This window comes from Carassius auratus, chromosome 29 (genome assembly GCF_003368295.1).
Source record: "Carassius auratus strain Wakin chromosome 29, ASM336829v1, whole genome shotgun sequence".
Taxonomy (NCBI): domain Eukaryota; kingdom Metazoa; phylum Chordata; class Actinopteri; order Cypriniformes; family Cyprinidae; genus Carassius; species Carassius auratus.
Genome location: NC_039271.1, coordinates 1,561,860 through 1,589,786, shown reverse-complemented (window position 1 = coordinate 1,589,786; position 27,927 = coordinate 1,561,860). Strand labels below are relative to the sequence as shown.

The 27,927-nt window shown below is 35.5% G+C and overlaps 1 protein-coding gene across 1 annotated transcript in view; it reads right to left on the bottom strand.

The window, feature by feature from the left end:
* LOC113048645 (GPI ethanolamine phosphate transferase 2-like) overlaps positions 1-27,120 on the bottom strand; it is a gene marked incomplete at its 5' end in the record, with an annotated part of 35,983 nt that extends 8,863 nt beyond the window's left edge. The window contains 3 exons of the mRNA XM_026210505.1: positions 1,873-2,191; positions 13,507-13,698; positions 26,693-27,120. Coding sequence (XP_026066290.1) covers positions 1,873-2,191; positions 13,507-13,698; positions 26,693-27,120 — 939 coding nt within the window. The remainder of the gene's footprint in view (positions 1-1,872; positions 2,192-13,506; positions 13,699-26,692) is intronic.
* Between the last annotated feature and the right edge of the window lie 807 nt (positions 27,121-27,927).

Here is a 27,927-nt window from a genome sequence, read left to right as displayed (position 1 = left end):
ACTTGGGTACTCTCCAAAATGGTGGAAGACATTACTCGGCAGGGAAGTTAACCTGAATAGTTAAATAAATGATATTATTTTTGTTCTCTTTGTGCTCAAAAGGTATTCTCGTAGCTTTGCAAAACTGAAGTTGAGCCACTGATGTCACATGGACGGTTTTACCAGTGTCCTTACTACGTTTCTGAAGCTAGGAAAATTACAGCTGCGTTACTATGCAGGGTCCGAGTGCTCTCAGATTTCTTAAATACCTTCATGTTCTGAAGATGAACGAAGGTCTTACGGGTTTGGAACAACACGAGGGTGAGTAATTAATGACAGAATTATCATAAAGGTTGAACTAACCCTTTAACCAAACTTTAACCAGGTAAATATTTTAGGTCTGAGGGGTTCAACTGAAAAAGCCGATATAAACTGCAGTAAATTGATGCAGCAGAGGTTTGAGGCATCCTGGCTGATGGACGGATGAGGAAGAGGGGAAATAAACAAACAAATCCTGCTCTTTCCTGTCAGTGGCTCACAGAAGACTGTGTCCATCACAGATTGGAAAATCTTCCTCCTCCATGCTCTCCTCTTGCCTCTCTTAGTCCCATTATTTTATGCTTATCTAAAAAAATTATCTAAATCAATGTGACACTTTGATTGTACAATTAACAATCACTTTCACCCTGCTTAATGGATAGAAAGAGAAATATATCCATCCTTTGACAGTTCAGTTGCATTGACCCTGACTGTCCTTTTGATGATGATGTCATTGTCAAGCCCATAATTCCTTGCTTGGGCACTTTAAATGATAACTGGTCAGTAAAGCACCATTTATGACCCTAAACTGTACACACACACACACACACAGCTGTGAATTACTCTTTATGTATCATTATAAACCTGATTCTTTTGATCAGGTTTATAAAGAGTTCACCAGTGTTCACCAAAGAGTTCACCAATGGTCAGAAAAAAAGTTTGGTGACTTTTATTTCATGTCAGTTTTGATGTTATTTGTACTAATGTTTGTCATTTATACTAAACGTTTGGAATAATTGCAAATATGTAACGTTTTTAAAAGAAGTCTCTTCTGCTTATCAAAACTAAATTTATTTGATGAGAAGAAAATTAAGTAAAAACAGTAATATTGTAAAATATTATTGAAATAATGTGATGTCTTATTATTATCAGCAAGGATGCATTAAATTGATCGAACATGACGATTAAGATATATATAATGTTACAAAATAATTATATTACAGTATTCATATAACAATTTCTTTTTTTCTTTTTTTTGTTATCAAAGACAACATTTCTAATTTAAAATTTAAGTTTTTATTTTTTATCAAATATTTTTCATATTAGCCTTAAAGACAACATTTGTTTAATATTTTCCTAATATTTCTATATTATATATTCCAATATTGTATTGTAGTTTTTTTTTCTATTAAAAAATATTTTAATGGTTTTAGTTAACAAAACTGCATCAAAAAAGTAAAAAGTACAGTTTTGCATGTGTACATTTTTTTTTGTTAAACCGGACAAAAACATTCACTTTCTATACTTAACACCTTAACTTCTTCATGAACTACTCTCAATGATGGTATTGTAATGTTGATATTACAAACATACCAAAATTTGGTGCCAAATAGCCCAAAATCAGTCTTATTCTGGATTGCAATGTAAACCCTTCATCAATCCAATATGAAAAGTGTTCAAACTCTAAATGGAATCAAACTGCGGTTTGGGCCGAGCAATCGACCTGAATGTGCAAAAACATTATGGGAACTATGAAACTACAATTATTTAATCAATACGCATTAATGGAAGAAACCAGACCTCTATTGTCTCCACTTAAAGCCATTCTTATGGATGCAATCCTCTCCTCATTACCTGAAAGTAGAAGAAAGCCTGGCCGAACCAGTAGTGCATGATGGTGGTCTGGGCGGCATCGTAGTGGAGCTTCTTCCAGATGAACTGAGCCATGATTGTCTGGATGAGCAGACAGCAGGCCAGCGTGGGCAAATTATGAGCTCTGAACAACAGAGCCACCAATAACACCACGCCGCTGTACACTTCCCACAGTCCTCTGCTCTTCAGCCGCCTGCTGTCCACCGCTGACGACATCACCTGCGAGCGCAACCGGTCCTTCACGCCGGTGAATAAGATACCGAGGACGAAAACGTAAACGAATTGCGCCTCGACGGTTCCCCTGAAAGAGAACGTGAGAAAAGCAGAAGGAAAGATTCTTGTTTAGGATCATTGAAGACACTCACTTTTTCACCCGCTCTCTTTCTAACACACAGAAGAATCAATATCGACTGCGAGCACCCTTTTGTTTGAAGGCTCGTCTTCATTTTGGACGAAGCTTGTGAAGCCAGGAGAGAATCAATAACAGTGAGGTTTGGCGCTCCGCAGCAGAGAGCAGAAGTTACTTATTATTGCCCACAGGAGGTCATGCGGGATCACCTGGAGGAAACCGCCTGAAACACCACCTTCTTCTTTTACAATGTAGTAGATGCAGGAAAATGGCTGGGACAATATCAGGTCAGCATCAGAGATACAGATAGACCACTCTGCAGGCTAAACACCTTAAATTAATACTTCTACTGTTAGGACAAAGTACATTCAATGACCCATTTGTATCTAAATCATGACAGATTCTTGTAAATGTCTTGAAGCCTGGAACTGGCGCTGACTAGCTCTCCTCCACCGCCTGATGGATGGCGACGGCTCCTCCGGGTTTAGGGCAACCGGAAGGAGTTCCCTTCTCCTCCTCATCATGGAGGATGGCAGCAGGCTCCGTTCCTACGGCTCTAGGCCCCGCCCACTAATCACAAACATGTACTGACATCTCTCCGTGATTGAAACAAGATACCCTCTGATGTTCATTCATGTTTATTTCGTGCTATAACTAGTAAAGAGGAAGAAATAAATGGTTCACATGCCGCTTGAACTGAGGTGCTACAGCAATCCGTCACAACACATTAAAGAGCCACAAAACGGTGTTTATTGTTTGAAATGTAAAAAATAAATAAATTGAAAGCGATTGAAAAAAAAAAAAGAAAATCGGAGCATTGTCGGTTTCCTCTTTGCGATGTATTTTTCACAGTGTGAGAACATGACGTGTGGTGTTAGAGCACCAAGGCTTGTCAGACTTAGCAACAGTAACTAAGTGGGGGCGGGTCTTGGCGAAGAGTCAATTCAAACTGAAACGAGCTCAAGAATTGAAAGCGGCAGACGCACGTGTGCTTAGAATAAACAGACAATATCGTTCGCTGGTGTGGACGCTAATATAGTTATCTTTATAGTTATAGTTCTTGGTGTGAACCGGGCTTAATGCTGTCACTCTAATCAAGATCCACTCATTTGAAACCTTTGTTCTTTAACCAGAAATACTTCTGATTAAATGATATAATCCAATCTAGTTTAAGATGCAGTACATTGTCCCCTTGAATAGCTTAGATGCACTTTGTGTAAATTGCTTGTATAGTGCAGTTTTTAAAAGCTCCTTTTCAAAAGGGTGACTCTATGTTCTTTAACTATGTTAAATCATCAGTCGCTTGTAGCTGGAGACTCTGCAGTTTCACAAAACACTGGATCAGTCACATTAAACGTGATTAGAGCAAAACAGGCGGGGGATTCCAGCAATTTCCCAGGAGAATAAGGAAAATCTCATCACTTTTATTGCCACTCTGTCTATGTTCCTCTTCACTGTAAATAAGCTCTATCAGAGAGCAGACTACATCTGCACAAAACACTTAGTAAAACACGTGTTACCATGCCAACCAGAACTTGGCAACGGCACGCTGTTCCTAGGGATGGACGCATATGAAGAAAGAGTGACGCAGCAGGAAAAAGTGTCAAACCGACGGCGACGGCCGGATAAAATCACCAGACACACACTTGAATGAGAATCCAGTCTCTGGATTTGCTTTAACCTGCACAAACAAATGAGGAAGAATCAGTATTGTGCTTTATCACAATAATGCCACCTGCAAAGCTAATGCTTTAAATTCAATAAACTGTGTGAACTATAATATTTATAAAGGTTAAGAAGGCATGTTTTAAACAAACAAAAAAATCATAATTTATTCACACTCATGTTGATACAAACTGTTTGACATTCTTTCCTGTTAATTTATTCATTAATTAATTTGTTTGATCTCTCATTTTTTTCTCTCATCTTTCATTTTTGTTAATTAGTTAGTTTGTCCTTTTGATTTTCTTTTTGTTTGTTCATTTATTGTTTATTTATTTATTTATGAGATCATCCAGAAGTGCATTCTATTTATTTAATATTAACTGTTGTTTCTTTGGTTATTCATTTTAATTTAAAAAAGGTAATATTTTTTAAAAAAGGTAAAATTTTAAAATTTATTTTTATTTCAATTATTTTATCTTAACTTTTTTATTCTTGTTTATTCTTCTGTTACTTTGTCCCTTTGACCTTTTTTGCTAGCTAATTTGTTCATGCAGCTTTACATTTCATTAATTCTAAATGGTTGTTCATTTGGTTTTTCAATTTCTTTCGTTAATTTTGCTCAATCCTGCAATAGTTGAACAACTTTTTGTTCATTTAAATTTTTTCTTGTTTATTTGATCTTTCTATTTCATTTGTTCCTTTGTACATTCCTGTGTAAAATAATGCTACCCAACAAACTAATGTTTTAAGTTCAATAAACGTGAACTGTTTCAATATAGAGTGCTTCATGAGAAAGAAAAATAAGTTTTACTCACACTCATTACAACCTGTTTGACTTACTTTCTTCTGTGGAGCACAAAAGGAGATGCAAAATGTTTGCACTACTCCTTTCCAATTCTTCTAAAGTCATACAAGCTTTCATTGTATGGAAAAAGAGCAGAATGAATCTTTTCTTTACAATTTCAGTTCCAGAGAAGTGAGAAAGTCACTCAGGTATGAAATGACATAATGGTGAGCAACAAAGTGCCAAGTAGTTTTAAAATGCTATTGTGGACTACAGCATAATAAAGGAGAGGGAGAGCCAAAACACATAAGCATGTCTTTTCTTAGAGAAAGAATACAGATGACATAATGCTTTATTTGTCTACAATAAGAGCATCTCAATCAGAGAGTGTGAAAGAAAGAATAAGAGCAAATGAAGGCATGAGTGTCCATTCAGAAAGAAACAATTGCAGAAATTAACAAAATAAATATATAAAGTTAACATAATCAAAAGAATGAACAAGAAAAAATGAAAATCCATTTAGAATTGTTTTTACAATACAAATCATTGCAAAGCAACTCTACAGAAAATTAAGTTTCTACAATATTAAGTATGAATGAATGAATGAATGAATGAGCAAAAACGATGTAAGGAACAAAATAACAGATGAATGAAGAAAAAATAAAATAAAAAAAATAAAATAGTTGGAAAAAAATAGCGATTAGCATGAACAATTGATCAAAAAAAGAAAGAACAAATAGGCCCCACCCCTTCAGTGAGCACCAATCAAATGATGCTCCCAATAGGCTACGACTCATTAGTAAGCACCAATCAGAAGGAGTTACTCCTAAGCCCCGCCCCCTTGTTGACAAAATAACCTTTTCCAATGAACCTTTTCCAATAACAAGTTTCCAATGATGAATTACTGTACACTGAAAGTGAAGATTAATCTAAACATACATTACAATGTCCATCAAAACCAGCTGCATGTGCACTTTTACAGGGCTGCAACATGCATACGTATATAAATAGGAGATTCTTCATTAGGCAAATGCATGCAAATGAGGCTCATTTTACAATGTGCTGGATTCACAAACATTATGAACCTTGTAAACGGTGTCAAATCCAGCAAAAAAAAACCTGTTCATCCTTACCCTCAGAAACTATGCAGATCTAGCCAAACAGACTGACATTTGTTATTTTTTTTTGCGTAGCATTTATTTGAACATCCTTAATCTTTGAGTTCTGCCAGAGACTCACTCGGGCTGACAGTTTTCAGTCTGGCACTGAAGATGTGTGAAATGCACAAAAATAACAATAATGTGTGTGTGTGTGTGTGTGTGTGTGTGTGTGTGTGAAATGCGTGAAGGAAAGGTGGTCTGGGTTTCCAGATCTTGCGTCAGATTTAGAAATGTCCACTCTTATTAAGGCTAACATTGTGCAAGACCATGATCGGTGTTCTCCAGACAACAGACCCCACGCGCTGACTTATATAAACTCAATAAATAAATATGCTATGCAGTGTTGCTGATCTGTTGTGCCCATAGCTGTCCATCTGATTTTGGAGGAAATGAGAGAAACCATGACCTTTAACCCCACAGCAGACTTTGAGCACTTTGACCGAGAGTCAGGCAGGATATTATGGCCAACATTAACACATGCGAAAGTCGTGCCATGATTCCTAGGGAGTTCTAGATGCTAGCTAGGGTGCTGTGGGTGGATGCTAGGGTGTTGAATTATGATAAATGAATAAGGCTGAATAACTGCAAGAATAAGTGAATAAGCAAATAAATAAAAAAGGAAGATCAAATGAACAAACTAACAAAAATGTATAAACAAAAATGTTGGAATTAATACAATTTCCATTAGATTAAAGGTTAATACGAAAATACAAATAAAAATAAAGGAAAAAAAATGAAATAAAAGGTTTAATAAATATAATAAATAAAAAAAATACATAAAAAGAAAAATAAATATAAATAGGTGGCTAGGGTGTTGAATTCTTATAAAGAATGAATGAATGAATGAAACAAAAAATTATTAAAAAAAACATTGGAAAGAACAAATTAATAAATAAAAAATAAGAAAAAATACAAATATTAAATATAAAAATTTAAATAATGAAAAGTTTGTTCAAATAAATAAACGACTAAATAAAGCAAAAATTATAATATAAAAAAGACAAACATGCATTAAATAATATATATATATATATATATATATATATATATATATATATATATATATATATATATATATATATATACATATATACATATATACATATATACATATATATATATATAAGCCCTAGAGCAGAGCATAGTATCATTCAGGCTATAATGACTAACAAACACATGAAAAAATTGAAATTATTCAGAGTAATGGCCAAAATAGCTCATCTCCATGTCATTAACTGCGCATCAGATTTTTTTAGAAAAGCACCTGCACACCTCTCCTCAACAAGCCTCACGATTTGAGATATTATGCATGTTTGTAGCACAAACTGTGAGAGACGAGTTACACGCCACACTTGTTGTCTAAACCCTTTTACTACAGGTAGTATCTCAAAAAGCTTTAGAGGAGAAATGTTTCTATTTCTTGATCTGAGGCAGAATTCATTCCCATCTCTGTGTGGGATCCGCATGCATAAACATTCTCAAATGAGGTGTCAGCACAACACATGCCCCTAGATTAATCAGGATAAAAATACAGAGCTCGTCCTGACGCAGGTGTGCCGGAATGCTTTTAATTACTCTCTTCAGATGCGTTTGGATCTAAAACACTGAGAAAAAAGGGAATATTCCACTTGAAAGTCAGCTTCAAGGACCGTGCCCTGCTCCCTCTGGAGGGTCGAGCACTTGAGGTGAGTACTTTCGAGGGTGCAGGACAGTACAGTCTCATGTATGGCCTTTGGAAGACCCTACACACAGATAGACCTCACTGCTGCTTTACCTGAATATGAATGCGGCCTTCATTACCTAACAGAAAAAAAAGTTTGGTGTGTAGTATAAAATCACGTTTGACAGAATAAACACCAACGGAGTACAAGAACTTCACAATGTTAGTGAACATCGTTCAACGTTTTGGTTTCTGATGGAAACAGGAAGTTGTAAAGACATCTGTAATGTTTGTTTCAAATAAATGCTATTCTTTTGAAAGCATCATTCAATTTATAAATGAATAATTAAATAAGTGAATGAAAAAAAAAAAAAAAAAATATCAATGTATTTCAATGTATCGTTAAGAACATTGTTATTAACACCTGTTGTTTTCACCATTGATCATAACAGGACATGTTTCTTGAGCAGCAACATAATAGAAAATTCAGCTGTGCCATCACAGGAATAAATATCATTTTAAAATATGTAATTAAATTGAATTTACAATCACATTACTGTTTTTTTTTTTTTATTCTGTCTTGGTGTGCATCAGAAACGTCTTTCAAAAACTTTACAAATTGTAATTATTCCAAACTTTTAATTGCCCGAGTGTGTGTGTATAGAGAGAGACTAAAATCACAGAAAAATTTAAATAAATTAATACATACATAATCATTCCCAAGGGCACAAAACTGGTATATATTACAAAAAAAACAAAAAGAGTACACATAAAATCCTAACAGTCACACTTGAGCTACTGAAGAGAAAAAAATCCATCAACTGTGGAGTTACTACTTGGATGGGTTTTCATTTTAGCGAGTATATCTGCCCTGCCTGAAGAAAATTATTTTAAAATGTTTCCCTTTTGTTTTTCCTTATTATTTATTGGAGGAACTGTCTGCGCTTTCAGCTTTAATGCACAAAGCGTATGGAGCCAGAAGAGTCTCAATAAAGATAAATGCACACACTACATTCACATATGCACACACAGGATTCATAGATGCACACACATGATTCATAAATACACACACAAGATGCACAAATGCGCACAAAATTCACAAATGCACACACAAAATTTAAAAAGCACAGAAGATTCACAAATGCATACAAAATTCAGAAATGCACACAAAAATCAGAAATACACACACAATTCAGAAATGTAAAACAACATTTAAAAAAAAGCACTCAAGATTCACAAATGCACAGGATAAGATTCACAAATGCACAGGATAAGATTCAGAAATGTATTTCTGATGCACACACACATATATCTTGATTTACAAACTGCTTGCGGTCTGTGAACTTCACTGCATTTGTGTGTGAATTTTGAGACTCCCCTGACTTGGCTCAACACACAAATGCTTTTTTTTAAAACAGGGAATGATCAGCAACCAATCAGATATCTCCCTTCTTTTAGCCAATCACAAGAATGCACCCCATGTGGGGGGATTGTTTACTTATAAGCCAATCACATTAACATGTTCACACAGCAATTGTATTAAATTGTATGAAAATACAGATGTTTAGATTACAATTCAGGTTTATTTTTTATTATTTTTCACAAAATATAAATTTAAAAATGTCTCAATACATATAGCCCAGTGACTGCAGAAAAAAAGTTAACCATGGATTCATAAATTTGCAATAGGCAATTATTTCATTTTATTGAAATATTTTAATGAAAGTAAAAAAAAAAAATGTTTAAACTTTTTTGAATATTTAAATATATCTAAATATTCTTTTGGATGCAATATAGAAGTCACTTTAATTATAATATTCAGTCCCTACCTACATGAAGAGAGAGTCAGTGGTCCGCTGCGAGAGGAAAGTGGCTCTCTGGCTGCGAAAAGTGGGTCTGCGGCTGTCGTTCGCTTAGGAAAAGTGAGTTGATCGCTGCGTAAGGAAAGTGAATCGTTCGCTCAACTTCGCTGCTTGAGGAAAGTGAATCGTTCGCTGAGGAAAGTGAGTCGTTCGCTGCGTGACTCCTGAGGAAAGTGAATCGTTCGCTGAGGAAAGTGAGTCGCTCGCTGGGTGAGGAAAGTGAGTCGTTCGCTGCGTGACTCGTGAGGAAAGTGAGTCGTTTGCTGCGCAAAGTGGGTCGCTGGCTGTGTGAGGTAAGTGAGTCGTTCGCTGAGGAAAGTGAGTCGTTCTCTGCGTGAGGAAAGTGAGTCGTTCGCTGATTGGCTTATAAGTAAACAATCCCCCACGTGGGGTGCATTCTTGTGATTGGCTAAAACAAGGGAGATATCTGATTGGTTGCAGATCATTCCCTGTTTAAAAAAAGGCATTTGTGTGTCGAGCCAAGTCAAGGGAGTCTCAAAATTCACACACAAATGCAGTGAAGTTCACAGACCGCAAGCAGTTTGTAAATCAAGATATATGTGTGTGTGCATCAGAAATACATTTCTGAATCTTGTCCTGTGCATTTGTGAATCTTGAGTGCATTTGTAAATGTTGTTTGCATTTCTAAATTGTGTGTGTATTTCTGAATTTTGTGTGCATTTCTGAATTTTGTATGCATTTGTGAATCTTCTGTGCTTTTTAAATTTTGTGTGTGCATTTGTGAATTTTGTGTGCATTTGTGTATCCTGTGTGTGTATTTATGAATTATGTGTGTGCATGTATGAATCCTATGTGTGCATATGTGACTGTAGTGTGTGCATTTATCTTTATCGAGACTCTTCTGGCTCCATAAAAGCGCTATGTTTTCACCTCACAATATCTCCTCTGTCCCTTAAGTAGAGTTTGTGGAAGTCATATTCCTCCTCTCTGATAGTAAACAAGATTTTGTTGAGGTCGTACGACTGTGGAGCTTCTATATTCTCCATGTAACATGCTTTTCAGGCAACACAGTTTATGATGTTGACTTCAGCCGATATCTCATACTGTCACTAGATGCTCCAACACTTCATTTTCCACACTCCACTCAAATACCACAAAATTACTGTCTCTGCCAAAATTCCTGTTTATTTCTTTTGCGCGCAGTTTTCTCTGACAACAATCATTTCCCCTGTAAACAGCGTTGAGCATCTTGCTTGACATCTTTTCAGTCCGTCTTTTGTGTTTTTTCTCCATTACAGTCGACTGCGCTTTGGTTTAATTTATATTTTTTAATCAAAGCTAGAACAATGTTCCAAAAAAGCAAAACCAAACAACCGTGAGCTCAAAATTAATCTTACATTTGTACCATTTCTCACTTACCTTGTTGCATTGTATTCTGGGATTGGCTCATCAGTAAAAGACGCTGTCTAATATAATTATGATGTGTACATACAGTAGCCTACATACATTAAAAATGTGCTTATGAAGTCAGAAAAGCTATGAATACTTCTTGTTTACATGAAGAAACACTTTGCATTGACTAAAAACCCCACACTGAGTTGTTTAGCAGCTTGTTTCATGCATGTGGTGTAATAATTCTTGTTTTGGTCTTCCTACATGGATAAATCAGATGCAAAACAGACTAGAGGTTGTTTACGGCTCTAAGAGCAGCGTGAAACATCTGTAATTTACATATCTATTCAGAAAGGTATTAACTGTGTGAATGGCTTGATCACACTCACATACACAACAGCACAGAAGAAGAACGGAGTCTGTCAGTTTTTACTTGTTAATTGGGTCATATATTATTTAATTAGATTTAAAACTAAATAAGAAATTAGTAACACTTTAAATAACACTAGAGAGAAAACAGAAAATCTAAAACAAAATCTAATTCAAAATATTCACAAAAACTATATACACAATGTAAACACACGCTCATGTGTATATATATATATATATGTGTGTGTGTGTGTGTGTGTGTATATAAAATTATACTATTATACTGTAATATATGTTGTTTAATAATATGAATATATATATATATATATATATATATATATATATATATATATACATATACACACACACATACTGTACACACACACACGTTTGTTTTTGTGAAAAGTGGGTTCATCCCATAGGCGTACTGGTTTTATACTGTACAAACTGTATATTCTATGGCCCTATACCAACCCTACACCTAAACCTAACCCTCACAGGAAACTTTGTGCATTTTTACTTTCTCAAAAAAAAAACTCATTCTGTATGATTTATACGCGTTTTGAAAAATGGGGACATGGATTAAGTCCTCATAAATCACCCTCTCCTTGTAATACCTGCGTCATACCCGTGTCATTATACAGAGTTATGTCCTGATGTCACAAAAACGAGCACACACACACACACACACACATTATATACAAAAACATATTAGTTGTATTCATATAATTTAGTGCCTTTATCTTAAGCATGGCAAAAACTATATTTCTCAGGTTAGTACAGTTAAAGTGGAAGTATATTTTAGGGGAAAACAATGAGATGATGATTTTATCGATAAGATGATTGACTCTTTTATCTAATTTGCCATATTCAGTTATGGGATTTCCCTGATACGTGTGGGTACTACTTGAAAGGCAATTTAAATAAAAGGGAATTATTTTTTTTTTACTTTTTTTATAAATCCTCAGTTCCCATTTAATTTAATTGCATTCGTAGTGGACAAAAATTCATACAGATTTGAAATGACATGAGAGTAAATTACATTTTCATTTTTTGCTGAACTACCCCTTTAAATGCACTATAATAAACATTAATTTGGGTCAAAAGCAAAAAGCGTATGATATAAAGACAGAGACAAGGGAGAGAGAGGAAAAGTAACGGATGGGTCAGAAGTCATTGGACGTCTGTTAAACAGACGAGCCAGAGGTTGCCAGGGCAACATAAACAATGTCCTGCATCGATTAATGAGTGTGAGAGTGACTCTGGTGGCACAGGGTGGCACTGCCAATTACCTCACGCTCGCGCTCCCTCTGTCATATGGAGAGTGTGTAATGGAACACAGCCTGTGGCGCTACACCAAGGGCAGGAGGTCAAAGATTTAATTAGGTGGGAGTTAATGTCAAGGGGAAGAAATAAACTGGAACTGTGTGTTTGTGCTTCAGAAGAGTATGTACTTTTATGAGTGTGTGTGAAGAACTGGTATATGCGAAATATAAAACTGTTTTCAACACTGATATTAATCAGAAATGCAGAGCAGCAAATCAGCATATTAGAGTGATTTCTGAAGGATCATGTGACACTGAAGCCTGGAGTCTGGAGTAATTATGCTGCAAATGCTTATAAAGTGCTTATATAAGACCTCAAAACTATATAATCATTCACACACATTTTGCGTGGCATGCAATACATATTACAAAGAAACTACAACTGTTCAAATACTTTAAATAGAGCTTAAAGAGCAACAGCTCTGTTACAGAAGAGCTCAACAAGCATTTTAAACCAACAACAATCTCAAAATCGGATCTAATATGCAGCATCTAGGTGTTTGTGAACACAGGACACAATGTGTTCGCAACTGAATTTACTTCCATAGTCTGATGCATCAATGAATCAGTGACAATAAGACCAGTCAATGTGTGGAAGATCAGACAAGATTTGGGCTCTGAATGTGTATTCGGTTCTTTCTGGACCAAAGCATCAATGGTCTAATTCAAGTCAAAGACCAAACCTGAGTTTCTTTCTTCTGTTGACCACAAACGAAGAGATTTTAAGAATGTTGGTAACACAACAGCCAATAAGTCAATAGCCATTGATTTCCATAGCATTGTTTTTTCATACTATGGAAGTCAATGGCTACCAGCAACTGCTTGTATTTAAATTTTTCACTATTCCATTTAAAAAAATTGGAGTCAGAACTAAAACCTCTTAGGTCAAGCTCTCACGTTAAAAACCCTTGGGAAACACTCAATCCCCACGTTTAGCAAGTCAGGTTTCCGACGAGAGGAGCTCACGGACAGTAAGTTAGCGAAGAAACATCAGACTGTTGAACAACAACGATAATGAGGAGAGCTAATTTATTCAACATTTGACATTCAAGGAATGCCAATAAGATATTTAAATATCATCAAACTTACTTGGAGACGGCACGGCTGCTGCGTTGCCATGGGAACAGGACGTTTCCGACGGCGGCGCGATAGCTGTAAACTCCCAGCAGGCCGAGGGCCAGAGCGATCTTAGACACCAGCGAGCAGTGACGCTGAACCAGGAGAAAGATCAGAACCAGAGACACCGCCGCCAACACAGAGAGGAACGCCTTATGATCCCCACTGAAAACACACACACACACACACACACACACACACACGGTGAATAAACAACAAGCAGACATGTTCTCCTTATATGCATGCAAACGTTGAATATAAAACCGCAGAAAGACAAAGCCCATGTGATTTGAACTCAAAACAAACACTTTATGACAGCATAAACAAGCATGACGCAACAAATATTCCAAGTTAAACTGAGTTTCTGTGCAATAACACACTTTTTTGCCGTTTCTGTTTGGATTTCTGTCATGTCGGAAATACGCTGCGTTCCATTTAACTCAGAATTCCACACTCGTTGCTTGGAAAAGTGCAACAGAACGACAAGTTGCAATAGAGCGTGTAACTTGGGAACTTGGAAATCCACAACAATTTGATAATAAAAAATATAAAAACACCAGATTAAAAAATGCTGCTCAGTCGAAAGTCAGAAATATTGCATAGATTATTACTTCACATTAACAAAATAATAAATTTAAATAAAATAAAATAGAAAAGACACATTTTCAAGATTGTGGACATATTTAATGATGAATTAACTACTCTGTGGAAGTTTTCAAACTTAAAATAAAAATTTTAACGCTTTAAAAATCAAGTGAAAATCAAACTCAAAACAGCTGCTCAAATGAATAAACAGCTGCTCAAATGAGAAATCAGATGCTCAAATGAGAAAACAGCTGCTCAAATGAGAAAACAGCTGCTCAAATGAGAAATCAGCTGCTCAAATGAGAAAACAGCTGCTCAAATGAGAAAACAGCTGCTCAAATGAGAAAACAGCTGCTCAAATGAGAAATCAGCTGCTCAAATGTGAAATCAGATGCTTAAATGAGAAAACAGCTGCTCAAATGAGAAATCAGATGCTCAAATGAGAAAACAGCTGCTCAAATGAGAAATCAGCTGCTCAAATGAGAAATCAGCTGCTCAAATGAGAAATCAGCTGCTCAAATGAGAAATCAGCTGCTCAAATGAGAAATCAGCTGCTCAAATGCAATTTCCCCAGGGGAAGCATGAACTGTATTAAAAATCATTTGTATTTGATATTTAATTTTCTATATCAACCCAGTAGAAAACTGTCATAAATAAATCTATAATTCAATGCTCAAATCACAAATCAAATGCTCAAACCGACATTGCAAATTATAAAAAAATCTAATAAAATACTATTAACTTTAAGTCATTTATTTCCCATACAAATACAATCTAAAAATATAAAATATATATATTTGAACAAGAGTGTGTTATCAGAATTTTGGCTAATGTTATGACAAGGCTCTCTCAAAGCTATGAACAAATGTTCTTCCAGAAACATTAACTGAACATTTGTTCGAAGTTCTTAAAATGTTTGCACAAAAACTCTCTTTACACATCATTCATGGATTTTTTTTCTTTTCTTTTTTTTTACATTTCTGAAAGATTTTAGCTGAATGTCTAACAAACTCACATTAAACCATTTCAACAAATTAATAAAGCACACAATCAGTACCTGATATCATCATTGTCATAGTTAGTGTAATGTTGGTACAAAATAGAAACGGTTCCTAAAATAGAATCTACTGCCACTTGTCACATCTTGCTGTCGTGGCTGGGACAAAAACTCTGAGGAACATGGATTCTCATTTGCTCTGACATGCACTGTAAGGTCTTATATAGACAGGTGTGTGGCTTTCCTAATCAAGTCCAATCAGTCTAATCAAACACAGCTGGACTCAAATGAAGGTGTAGAACCATCTCAAGGATGATCAGAAGAAATGGACAGCACCTGAGTTAAATATATGAGTGTCACAGTAAAGGGTCTGAATACTTAGGACCATGTGATATTTCAGTTTTTCTTTTTTAATAAATCTGCAAAAATGTCAACAATTCTGTTTTTTTTTTCTGTCAATATGGTGTACTGTGTGTACATTAATGAGGAAAAAAATGAACTTCAATGATTTTAGCAAATGGCTTCAATATAACAAAGAGTGAAACATTTAAGGGGCTCTGAATACTTTCCGTGCCCACTGTATATTCTAACAGGAGATTGATTCAGTCATGTCGTTCACAATGCTTCATGGTAGGTCTGTTTTGAAATGCTACTGAATTATAATATAAGTGAATGTGATTTCTACTTCAGGAATTCTGTTGTTTCGATATCTAGAGAACAGAGCAACCAATGGCTCAAACACTCCTGATATATACATACATTATATTTATTATAATTAACAATATTCAAAAAAAAAAAAAAAAAAGATTTAGGAACTGACAAAAATGGGAGGTTACATGTCTAATTAATGAAAATTGATAAATGTATTAGTCCATCAGAATTCAGGAGGCAGAGAAAGTGAGCCGCTGTGTGTGTGTGTGTGTGTGTGTTAGAGTGTTCAGAATGCAGCTGGTGTGCTCTTCTCGTCTAAGGTAATCAGGTGTGGGCCAAAACGGTGTGCATGTACAGTATGTGTGTGTGTGTGTCAGCAGCGCAGACTTGATGAGGTGTGTGTCTTGGAGTGAACCAGAGATGAGTGTGTGTGTGTGAGTGTGTAGTGAAGTGAAGTGAAGGAAAGGTAAGTGCTAAAGGTGTGCATGGATGTGACCCTGACATGAATCCACACAATCTACTGCTCATTACCCACAGAAAAACAGACACAGACAGAGGCTCTGTTCCAACACATAGTGATCCACTTTGCTGTCTACAGCCTACATAGGCAGCTGTCCTCTACAGGCAGTATCCTAAATGAACCTTTTAAGTTACTCATTTATAAAGCTCTATATGGCCCAAGAATACTTGTCTACTTGCGTGTATAAAATTTGTGATAGCAAACATTTGTATAAATACTGTTCATAATCAAATGAAATGTATGTATGTTCTTATTCATAACTAGATAAAATAAAATAAAACAAAACACTGGAACTGAATAATTTACACAAACTTCAACAAGTGCTTTTTTTATTTTATTATTATTTATTATTTATTATTATTATTGTTACAGTATTTATAGTATTTATTTGAATAAGCTTTTGTTGTTATATTTTCAGATTTCATTATAAATTTTAAAGTTTCAGTAGATGTGTTTTATCCATTTTTATAGATTTTTTAATAACTGTTTAGTTGAAAATAAATTTTTAAATGTAATTAAGATTTATTTCAGTTTTAGCTATAGTAATTTTCAATTTAATTCTAATTTACATATTACAGTATTTATCATTACATTGAATTAGCTTTTTTTGTCATATTTTAATTTTTTATTTAAAAGTTTTAGTAATTTTGTGGTGTGCTTTTCTATTTTTTATATAATTCTATTACATTATTATTATTTTTTTTATTTTAGTGATGGGAGAAAACCACTCACTTTTCTTTACTAAATTACTTTGTAATTTTAACAAGAATCAACTATATTTATTTTATACAGTAAAGACTATGCAATGCTATTTACATATGATTATTCAGTTTCTGTACCTGGACACCTACAAACTTGAAAAATCTTAACATTGTTTAATTTGTATATTTGTTTATTTGTGCCATTTACACAATTTTAAACATACATATACATACATATATATACATATATATATATATACATATATATATATATATATATATATATATATATATATATATATATATAGTGTCAGAAAAATGTAGATGCTCAAGCAAACAATGATGATTATATATATATATATCAGACCCTTTCGAACGGAGCATGCTGCACAACTTCTTGTCCAGGCCCTTGTCGTTTCTAGGCTGGACAACTCAATGCTTTTCTGGCTGGACTTCCATCAAGCACAAACAAACATCTACAAATGATTCAGAATGCAGCAGCACGACTGGTCTTCAACAAACCCAAAATGTTACACCTCTTTTTCTCTTTGCACTTTGCACTTGCTACTGGTTGTGGCTCACATCAAGTTCAAGACATTGATGCTTGCATGTAGAACAGCGACAGACTCAACACCCCTCTACTTACACTCACTACTACAAATATACATCTCCCCTCCAGAAGTCTGAGATCCACTAGTGAGCGACACCTCGTGGTACAATCACAGACAGGCTCAAAATCACTTTCCAGAACATTCTCGTTCACCATTCCGGGCTGTTGGAATGATCTTCCCACTCCTATCCGGAATGCTGAATCCCTGATAATTTTCAAGTGACGGCTGAAAACTCATCTCTTTCGAAACTTCATTGTATAAAAACAAAAAAAAACAAAAACACCTTTCTCTTTATCCATTTCTTTACTTTCTAGCTTGTACTTATTTGAACAATGTCTAAAACTTGGTATTACAAGCATTCCTGTGTCTGTTTGCTTCTTTAAGAAGAAACACTTAAATGTAAATGTAAATATATATGCGAATATAAAGCATTACATTAAATTAAATTAGGTTTTAGAGGAGTTGTTGGTTTGCGGTTGAAGAATGAACACCACAAAATTAAGACAATAATTACACCACACATATTTACATTGCATTGCTCTCACAAGCTTATGGTGTGCCCTATATAATCAGACCTGTAAAGAACTCATTTTAAAGTAGCTCTTTTAATATATCATTAGTATTCATTACGAAGTCATTACTATTGTCATGTCCAACTCAAAATGAACTGAGAATTGAATCAAATCGAAAAATACTCCAACTCTAGGGTTACTAATCGGTTTTTCTGATTACAATTACTGTCTGATTGTCCATAAAACAAAGTGAAGTTAAAGACAGCTTTGTCCTAAAAGGAAACACGCTACTCAACACTGGCACTGATTTTGTTTAGTATATTCAGTATATACTTAGGACCAATTATTTTGGGTGAAAGGAGGGTGCAGACAGTGAGAAATTGAGACTGGGGGAGACAGAAGGAAAGAATAAGGTAAAGAGGGTGCTGAAAGAGCACGCAAAAAAGCAAGTAGAGGACAAAAAGACTGATAACACAGACGGAGAGAGAAATTTTCATCCTGATGCCAGTGACCCTGAGTGTCTCTCTGCTCCCCATCTATCTGCTTCAAGACAGCCAGAAGACTACTAATGCATCTCTCACACACACACAAACACACACACCTGTGCGCATATGTGTGCACATAAGTGCACATTTCAGGGTCGGGTTTCAAAATAAGTGCAAGGGCATGTATGATATTCTCAGATTGTTCCGGAAAGTGTGTATGAGCAAAATATTCCTCATTGTGAAGCTCAGATCCAAAACATAATGAGCTGCAGGAACCACAGGTGCGTTCTTGATGCAAATGGCGGTTTCAAAAAGTCACCAGCATAAAACATGTAAGGCAGCATTGAAAAGAAGAATCCCAGAATACATCGCATTCAAATAAAAAATCTAAATGTAGGACAAAGTAAGAGAAATTAATTATAAGTACATATCATTCAAAAACTAAAAACAGATTCAAGTAAACATTACCTTGTATTTTTTTTTTTTACAAATTTTTTTTTTTTAAGAAATGTCTCATGCTCACTGACGCATCATTTATTTGATCAAAACAGCAATATTGTGACTGTCATCCATTGTCTGCAACAAATTTCTTCTGCCTCTTCATTTTTCTGCCATTTTCTCCTCTGCTAAAGAAACTCTTAAGCCTCTTAGAAGTCCTCGTCTGTGCTCCTAACAAGTTTGACCTTAAGACCTCTTTTAAGGGTTAATGCTTTCTGAATTACTTTTTGTCTTTACTAGGATTTTTTCTTTAATTTAAAGAGTAAACGGCCACATTTCTAATAATTCTGTTAGAATTTTGTCACTAGGAGCTACTTTTTGCATTAAGATTCTTTATGAAGCTCGGGCCGAGCATGTTAGTGTTTTCAGATTATTGGCGGCGGCTCTTCCGCAATGAGGAGTGAGCACGATTTTGCCCAATTGCTTGAAAATAAGCAAACACCGGGCAGAAAATGTATCCTTATAACAGCGAAGCTCAGATTCGGGGATTTAAACTATTGTTATCTGGCAACTGCTCTCATGAAAGCTCTCGTAGTAGAGGCGCGTAGAGCAGTCCGCAGTTACATGTTCCTTTTTTGAACGTTCGGCATGTTCTTTAGGGAAAGTGTGTTTGATTTTGAAATATTCAATATTTCAGATATTTTTACATTTTACATAGTAGTCAAAATTATTACGATATTATCGCTAATATTCGATATATATCACCCAGCCCTACTTTGCACAGGCCCCTCCCACGACTGTTGACGGTGTGTGTGTGTGTGTGTGTGTGTGTGTGTAGCTGTCCCATCATGCAACTTTCAGTCACTGAAACCACTCCAACATGTTGACAAACGCGACCGTCACGAGGTTTACTCCCAAAACAGGAAACATGATTAGACCCTCATTCCCATCCCAGTCCATTTATTCTGCTCATCTGTTCTCAGATGGCACACCTACACGACCCTATAATGCACATAACACACACAAATCTCAACATTCAGACTTTGTTGACCACGACGGCATACGGGAACCAGCGTCCAGACCTGTCAGTTCGGACACTGGAAACAAACCTCTTCTCATTTACAACTGCAGACGTTTACTCAGCAGAACTTCTGAATGAATACTCCGCAACGGCCATCCAATTAGACTCTTCAAACAATAGCGCTGGCATATCGCAGAAATGAGAAAGCTATGTTTTGTCAGAGTAAAGCCGGATAATACCGAGAGGGTCAGCGCAGGACAATAACAGACCTGTCAATCTGAGCAAATGAACAGAGAGAGCGAAAAAGAGGATAATTACTTTATTTGTGCAACCGTTCTGATGTCTAAAGTTCAGCTCAAGTGTCAGCTGTTTCATATGAATTATGAAGTTTGAATATTAGAATCTTTCGTAAGAAGCAAGCAAAAGTGTTTTTGTGCAAATCAGCCGCAATTAAAATATTCATCTTTGCCATCAAATGATAAGAGTTCTCAAATTGGGTGAACTGATTGTATGTATACTATTTCTGGCTTTCTATTTTATGCATTTATGCATGCTTTTTGGATGAATAATAAAATAACCCTTTGCAAAACAAAAAAGGAATTTAGGACAATCCACAACATACTTTAAGTTAAAATGCAGAGAAAAATGAGGATGATGCTGCCGTTTCTAAATACATGGACCTAAAATCCAGCAATAGTGATTTTAGAGATCCAATGAAGATCTCAGAAATATGAACCAAACTACCATTTAAAATGTTGGGGTCAAAGATTTTTTTAAACTGTTAACGTTCATGCTCACTAAGGCTGCGTTTATTCAATCAAATATACAGTACAAACAATAATAATGTGAAATATTACTACAAATTACAATATCTAATATATTTTAAAATGTAATGCATTCCTTTGATGCATAGCTGAATTTTCAGCACCATTACTCCAGTTTTCAGTGTCACATGATCCAAAAATCATTCTAATATGCTAATTTGCTGCTGACGAACTATAGCTGATTATTATCAATGCTGAAAACAGTTCTTCTTATTTTTATTATTATTATTTATTTTATTTTTTTTGCGAAACAGTGATTTTTAGGAATCGTTACTGAATGTATTCTGAATATTCTGTAGCATTGTACATGTCACTTGACACAGCCTTGCTGAATAAAAGCATTCTTACTGACATAAAATGTATATATTAATTAGTAAATAGTTATAAATTAGTGCAAACTAAAAGAATAATAGCAGCCGCCAAATTCCAGAGAAACAAACGTCTAAAAAAATCAAAAAAAAAAAATCTAACTGGAATACAGTAATAAAGCATTCAAAATTAAAAACACTATACTACCCAAATTCCAAATCAATGATGTTTTTAAAAACAAAGTTTACACAAACTCTGAACAGAAAAGGTGTAATGTAATACAATATAAAATATATAGATATATATTTTTTGTCAATTGCATTCGCTTTCATTAGTATGGAAAAGAGCAGCTTTATCATTCTGTTAATTCTGAAAGTAATGTATAATTGATAATCATCTACATGATGGTGACTAAAAGATACCTTTAATATTTTATTTTAGATAAACTATTCCTTTAAACAATCATCTCATACTGTTCCCGCATTAGTTCACTTGCTCTCATGCAGTGCACTTTAAACATAATCATAATAAAAGCCTTCTACGCTGAGATTCATTACAGCACGTATAATTATAAGCTCCATATATGTAATGAGAAGTCCACCGATTCAAACCACAAGGACAGGAAATCACACTCTCCTTCCTGTAACCCCAGCAAAACGCTCCAGAGACTCTGGCACCTGTCCATCTCTCCTGTACGAATGAACAGAGATTTATTACAACAGCAATAATTATTCTCCATCAGTGCTGGCTGGTGGACAAGAGAGAGACATGCCGAGAAACGTCTTTATGTGTGGCATTGAAGGCTTTTAAGATGTGGACGGCAGGTGATGCACTTAAGAGATGGGAGCTATCGATCCCACGAGGTCCCACGACGGGAGCTTTAACGGATAAGCTCTATAAACACCAGATACAGACTGAAAGAGCACAGATTCTATTCTCTGGATATAAGTGGATCATGTTTATATGCATGAAACTAATATTGACTTCTAAGGTGCTATTAAAGGAATATATCAGGCAAAAATTGTATTATTCTTATTACACGCACTACTTGTTACTGCATGTTATGTTACAAAAACATACATATTTCAATTTCTATTTAAATGCTGTTCTCCTGAACTGTTTTCATTATATATATATATATATATATATATATATATATATATATATATATATATATATACAGTATTGTTCAAAATAATAGCAGTACAATGTGACTAACCAGAATAATCAAGGTTTTTAGTATATTTTTTATTGCTACGTGGCAAACAAGTTACCAGTAGGTTCAGTAGATTGTCAGAAAACAAACAAGACCCAGCATTCATGATATGCACGCTCTTAAGGCTGTCGATTGGGCAATTAGTTGAAAGGGGTGTGTTCAAAAAAATAGCAGTGTCTACCTTTGACTGTACAAACTCAAAACTATTTTGTACAAACATTTTTTTTTTCTGGGATTTAGCAATCCTGTGAATCACTAAACTAATATTTAGTTGTATGACCACAGTTTTTTAAAACTGCTTGACATCTGTGTGGCATGGAGTCAACCAACTTGTGGCACCTCTCAGCTGTTATTCCACTCCATGATTCTTTAACAACATTCCACAATTCATTCACATTTCTTGGTTTTGCTTCAGAAACAGCATTTTTGATATCACCCCACAAGTTCTCAATTGGATTAAGGTCTGGAGATTGGGCTGGCCACTCCATAACATTAATTTTGTTGGTTTGGAACCAAGACTTTGCCCGTTTACTAGTGTGTTTTGGGTCATTGTCTTGTTGAAACAACCATTTCAAGGGCATGTCCTCTTCAGCATAGGGCAACATGACCTCTTCAATTATTTTAACATATGCAAACTGATCCATGATACCTGGTATGCGATAAATAGGCCCAACACCATAGTAGGAGAAACATGCCCATATCATGATGCTTGCACCTCCATGCTTCACTGTCTTCACTGTGTACTGTGGCTTGAATTCAGAGTTTGGGGGTCGTCTCACAAACTGCCTGTGGCCCTTGGACCCAAAAAGAACAATTTTACTCTCATCAGTCCACAAAATGTTCCTCCATTTCTCTTTAGGCCAGTTGATGTGTTCTTTGGCAAATTGTAACCTCTTCTGCACATGCCTTTTTTTTAACAGAGGGACTTTGCGGGGGATTCTTGAAAATAGATTAGCTTCACACAGACGTCTTCTAACTGTCACAGTACTTACAGGTAACTCCAGACTGTCTTTGATCATCCTGGAGGTGATCATTGGCTGAGCCTTTGCCATTCTGGTTATTCTTCTATCCATTTTGATGGTTGTCTTCCGTTTTCTTCCACGTCTCTCTGGTTTTGCTCTCCATTTTAAGGCATTGGAGATCATTTTAGCTGAACAGCCTATCATTTTTTGCACCTCTTTATAGGTTTTCCCCTCTCTAATCAACTTTTTAATCAAAGTACGCTGTTCTTCTGAACAATGTCTTGAACGACCCATTTTCCTCAGCTTTCAAATGCATGTTCAACAAGTGTTGGTTTCATCCTTAAATAGGGGCCACCTGATTCACACCTGTTTCTTCACAAAATTGATGACCTCAGTGATTGAATGCCACACTGCTATTTTTTTGAACACACCCCTTTCAACTAATTCAACTAATTGCCCAATTGCACAGCCTTAAGAGCGTGCATATCATGAATGCTGGGTCTCATTTGTTTTCTGAGAATCTACTGAACCTACTGGTAACTTGTTTGCCACGTAGCAATAAAAAAATATACGAAAAACCTTGATTATTCTGGTTAGTCACATTGTACTGCTATTATTTTGAACAATACTGTATATATATATATATATATCGCAGCATTCATATAAAATATAGCTGCAACAATACTTCACAATGTTACTGATTTTAATACATTATGCATGATCAAATAATGCTGTATTGTTGAGAAAATTAGATAAAATAATGATCAAAAGAACTAACAAACAGAGAACAACAAAAAAAAAAGAACATAATGGCCAAACTAAGAAAAGAAAGAGTGTACAAATGAACAACTGAGTAAACAAAAGAACAGAACAGATTAATGGAAGAGTAAGCAAAAGGAAAAATAAACAACAGGGATAAAGACAGTTTGGAATGAGACAAAATGTCACGACAATAAAGAAGAAACTAAAGAAATGGACAAATAAAAAACTAAATAAAAAAGTTAACTAATTTAAATAAAACAAATAGTTTTGATTCTAAATAGAGCATTGAATTTTATATAATATTTCATATATTAATTACATGGCCTTTTTATACATTTGAACTGAAATCAACCATATGTACAGGACACGGAGCTATATTTCTAATATTCCACAATTTTATTGTTTTTACTGTAATTTCAATCAAATAAATACAGCTTTGGTGAACAGATGAGACTTATTTAAAAATTGGTAAAATGCATTTACATAATCACGTTCACAAAAGAAAGTGTCAGAAATGAGCATAGAATAAAAAATTAAGAAGTCAACAAAAAAATTACATTATCATTTCATCCACCAGACATAACTCAGAAAACAGAAAATAAACAGATTTGCTTGGGCAAAAATTTCAAAAATTTTGTAAAATTAACCAATCAGAGCACAACAAGAAAACACTTGCCATTTGTTTTTTATCAGATGGATGTCATGTGATGTTGAGACTTGAGAAACTGGTCATGTAAAACTAATTTACAATTCCAGAAACCTCAAAAAGTGTAGCATATGGGCCTCGCAACTGTTTTATGAACAAAAGTAAGCAGAAATGTTATTCAATGTTAGCTGATTGTTAACCTATGTACAAATTTACACAGGGATAAAGTTACTAAACACAGAGCAAAAAAAAAAAAAAATGGAGGAAAAATTTTCCGGATTGTTGGCAATTTCTGTGTGTATTTACTCTTGAGGGTCTTTGTGTGAGACCAAGCTGGTTTCTGATTGGCTGACCGGTTGGATACTGGCTAATGGGGTAGAATAATCCTGGCAGAGACCAGCGCTGTACCATCTGGCTGTAAGTGTGTGTACGTGTGTTAGAGAGACTCATGGATCACAACACGCAGGAGAGAACAAATGTAATCGCCCGAGATGAAGGGTGTTTAAACGCTGGAAGTTTGGAGGACATTTATCCAACAGACTGCAAGAAGGCATCCGATTAGCTGACAAATAACATATTCACAAACAGAACTGTTATGCAGACTAGTTTGGTCATTATTACGATTCTACCAGATACTTAAACAGTCCTGCGGTGTGAGAAAAGAATCTTGAAAAGAGTTGTATTGGTTATTATAATGCCGATTAAAATGCACAATAAAAATGACGAATATATTAAAACTTCTTTGCGGTGTCTTTTCACTAGCCAAAAAGTCTGCAGGCAGTCTGAATATAAACCCAAAAGAGAGTCCAGAATCCTTCTCTCAGATATAAAACCAAAGACTGTGAGATTCAGAGGCTGTGAACATTAATTCAATAACACGAGGCTTCTGAAGTCACATGACAGTCTTGTTTGAGGAACAGACCAGAGCACTTGATGTTCACTGATCATCTTCCACCACAGCTTCATTTTGAGTGACAGAGACTGTATGATATGACAGGCACGGTTCAATCCTGCTGTCGAGCTGAAACGCCTACGAGCAACAAGCGGTGCAGTGACCCGACAACCTCCGGTGATTTAATCGCGGTCAGTGTGAATGCACCATTACCTCCCTATGCAGACATCAGACGTCTCACTACGGTTCAGAGCAGAGCAGCACATCCTCAAAAATGACTGAAAACAGCTCCAGTTATTAGGACAGTGCGGTTCACTGAATTTTAGTTTTATAAAACGATAATGGAAACACAATAATCAAGAGAGAAAGACTCCGCATGCAGTATTCCATTCCTTTCTCTTCCTTAATAGCGGTGAGCTTTTGCTCTTCCTTAAAAAGTTTAAACTTAACATCCAAATCAGTCAAATCAGACATGGCTATTGTAAAATACTGGCTACTGTGGACATGCTTGATATCAAAAAGTTATTAAAAGCTAAATACATGAGCTTTCTGACTCTGTATTGACAGCAATGCAACTGATACCATCAAGGCCCAGAAAGGTAGTAAGGACTTCATTAAAATAGTCCATGTGACATCAGGGGTTCAACCCCGATTTTATGAAGCTACGAGAATAGTTTGTGTGGAAAGAAAACAAAATTAATTATTTTATTAAATAATTTCTTGGGTTGAATAGACATGAAGGAATTAATGACAGAAATGTAATTTTGGGGTCAACTATCCCTTTAATAAGAACCAAGAAAGGTAAGGAAGAATAAGAAAGATATCTCAATGGTATTAGTTTAGTATCTGTTGCAACTGGTATTAAGTAACTGTAAACTTTTCATCAGGAACCTTATTTCCAGCTAAATATACTTAATATAACATGCTTAAAAATGAATAATCCAAAATGATTTATAATGAATTTATTAAAATGTTACCTAAGATAAATAAGGACTCAAATGCGAACATGATGTCTCTGTGTTCTCACCTGTTGAGCCAGTGTCCAAAGTCGGGCAGGTGCGCCCACTGCACCCCGGTCTGATTCAGTGACCTCAGCAGGCGGCAGCAGGTCAAGGTCAGCAGTGGGGTCGCCAGCGCCAGCCACTTCTCTGAGCCCGAACTCATTCCCAGCTCCACCGCCGGGGAGAATGATGGTCCTTCTTCCGTGCTGGAGGGAAGCAAAGGCCCCTCGTCCCGTTCCTCACCTCGATGCCTCTGTTCCCTGAAGTACTTCCTGCAGACGTCCTGGAAGATGGCCAGGCACAGCGTGTTGAGCAGGAAGTACCAGGTCTGGTGCTCCTCCTCTATGAAGCTGCTGGAACCCAAACTCAAGGTGTGACCCACCGTACCGATCAGCAACAGAGCGTCCAACTCCGACAGAGTCCAGTCAGAGCCCTGGAATGAGAGAGAGGGAGGTTACTATTAGCCTCCTTGTTTCAAACCTAGTGAGCTGCCTTGCTGTTTACTACTCTCTGCTAGAGAGCTAGCTTGTAAGGCAGTATAATAACAGTAATGGAGCCTCATAAGTGACTGATTTGGAGATTTACACAGACAGAAACTCTTTATAATCAAAGAAAATTGTTGATTCCAGTCCAGTTTGCTGAGGTGAAACACAGAAAATACACAGCAAAAACACATTAATCAGGTACCGATTGAACTAGTTTTATTAATATAATTTTCAGTACTGAATGAAATATAGGTTTAATCAGAAGATTTATAGATTATTTCTATTCTATTGAGCTTCTGAGATGGACTTGAGGTGGTAGGATTCCTTTTTTTTTAAATGTCTTTAAAGAATACGGTAATACCAGAAAATTTAGAAATATCTTTTTTTTTTTCATTTATAACATCAGTTTTCTTTGTGAATATATTGTTAAATGTATTCCTGTGATGCAAAGCTGAATTTTCAGTCTTCAGTGTCCCATTATCCTTCAGAAATCATTCTATTATGCTGATTTGCTGCTCAAGAAACATTTCATATAATAAATGTTGAAAACAGTTGTGCTGCTTCATATTTTTGTGAAAAACCAAGATGCATTTATTTTTCCAGGACAAAAAAATAGCTGTTTCTTCTGAAGAGCACAAATGATAAATGCATTCATGATACATGTACCAAAGAAAGTTTTTCACAGCAAGAGCTTGCTGTGGCTCCAATTGTTGCAACACATTCACTCCAAACATCCCTTCATCAACACATAATGTATGGCATCATCCATATAGACA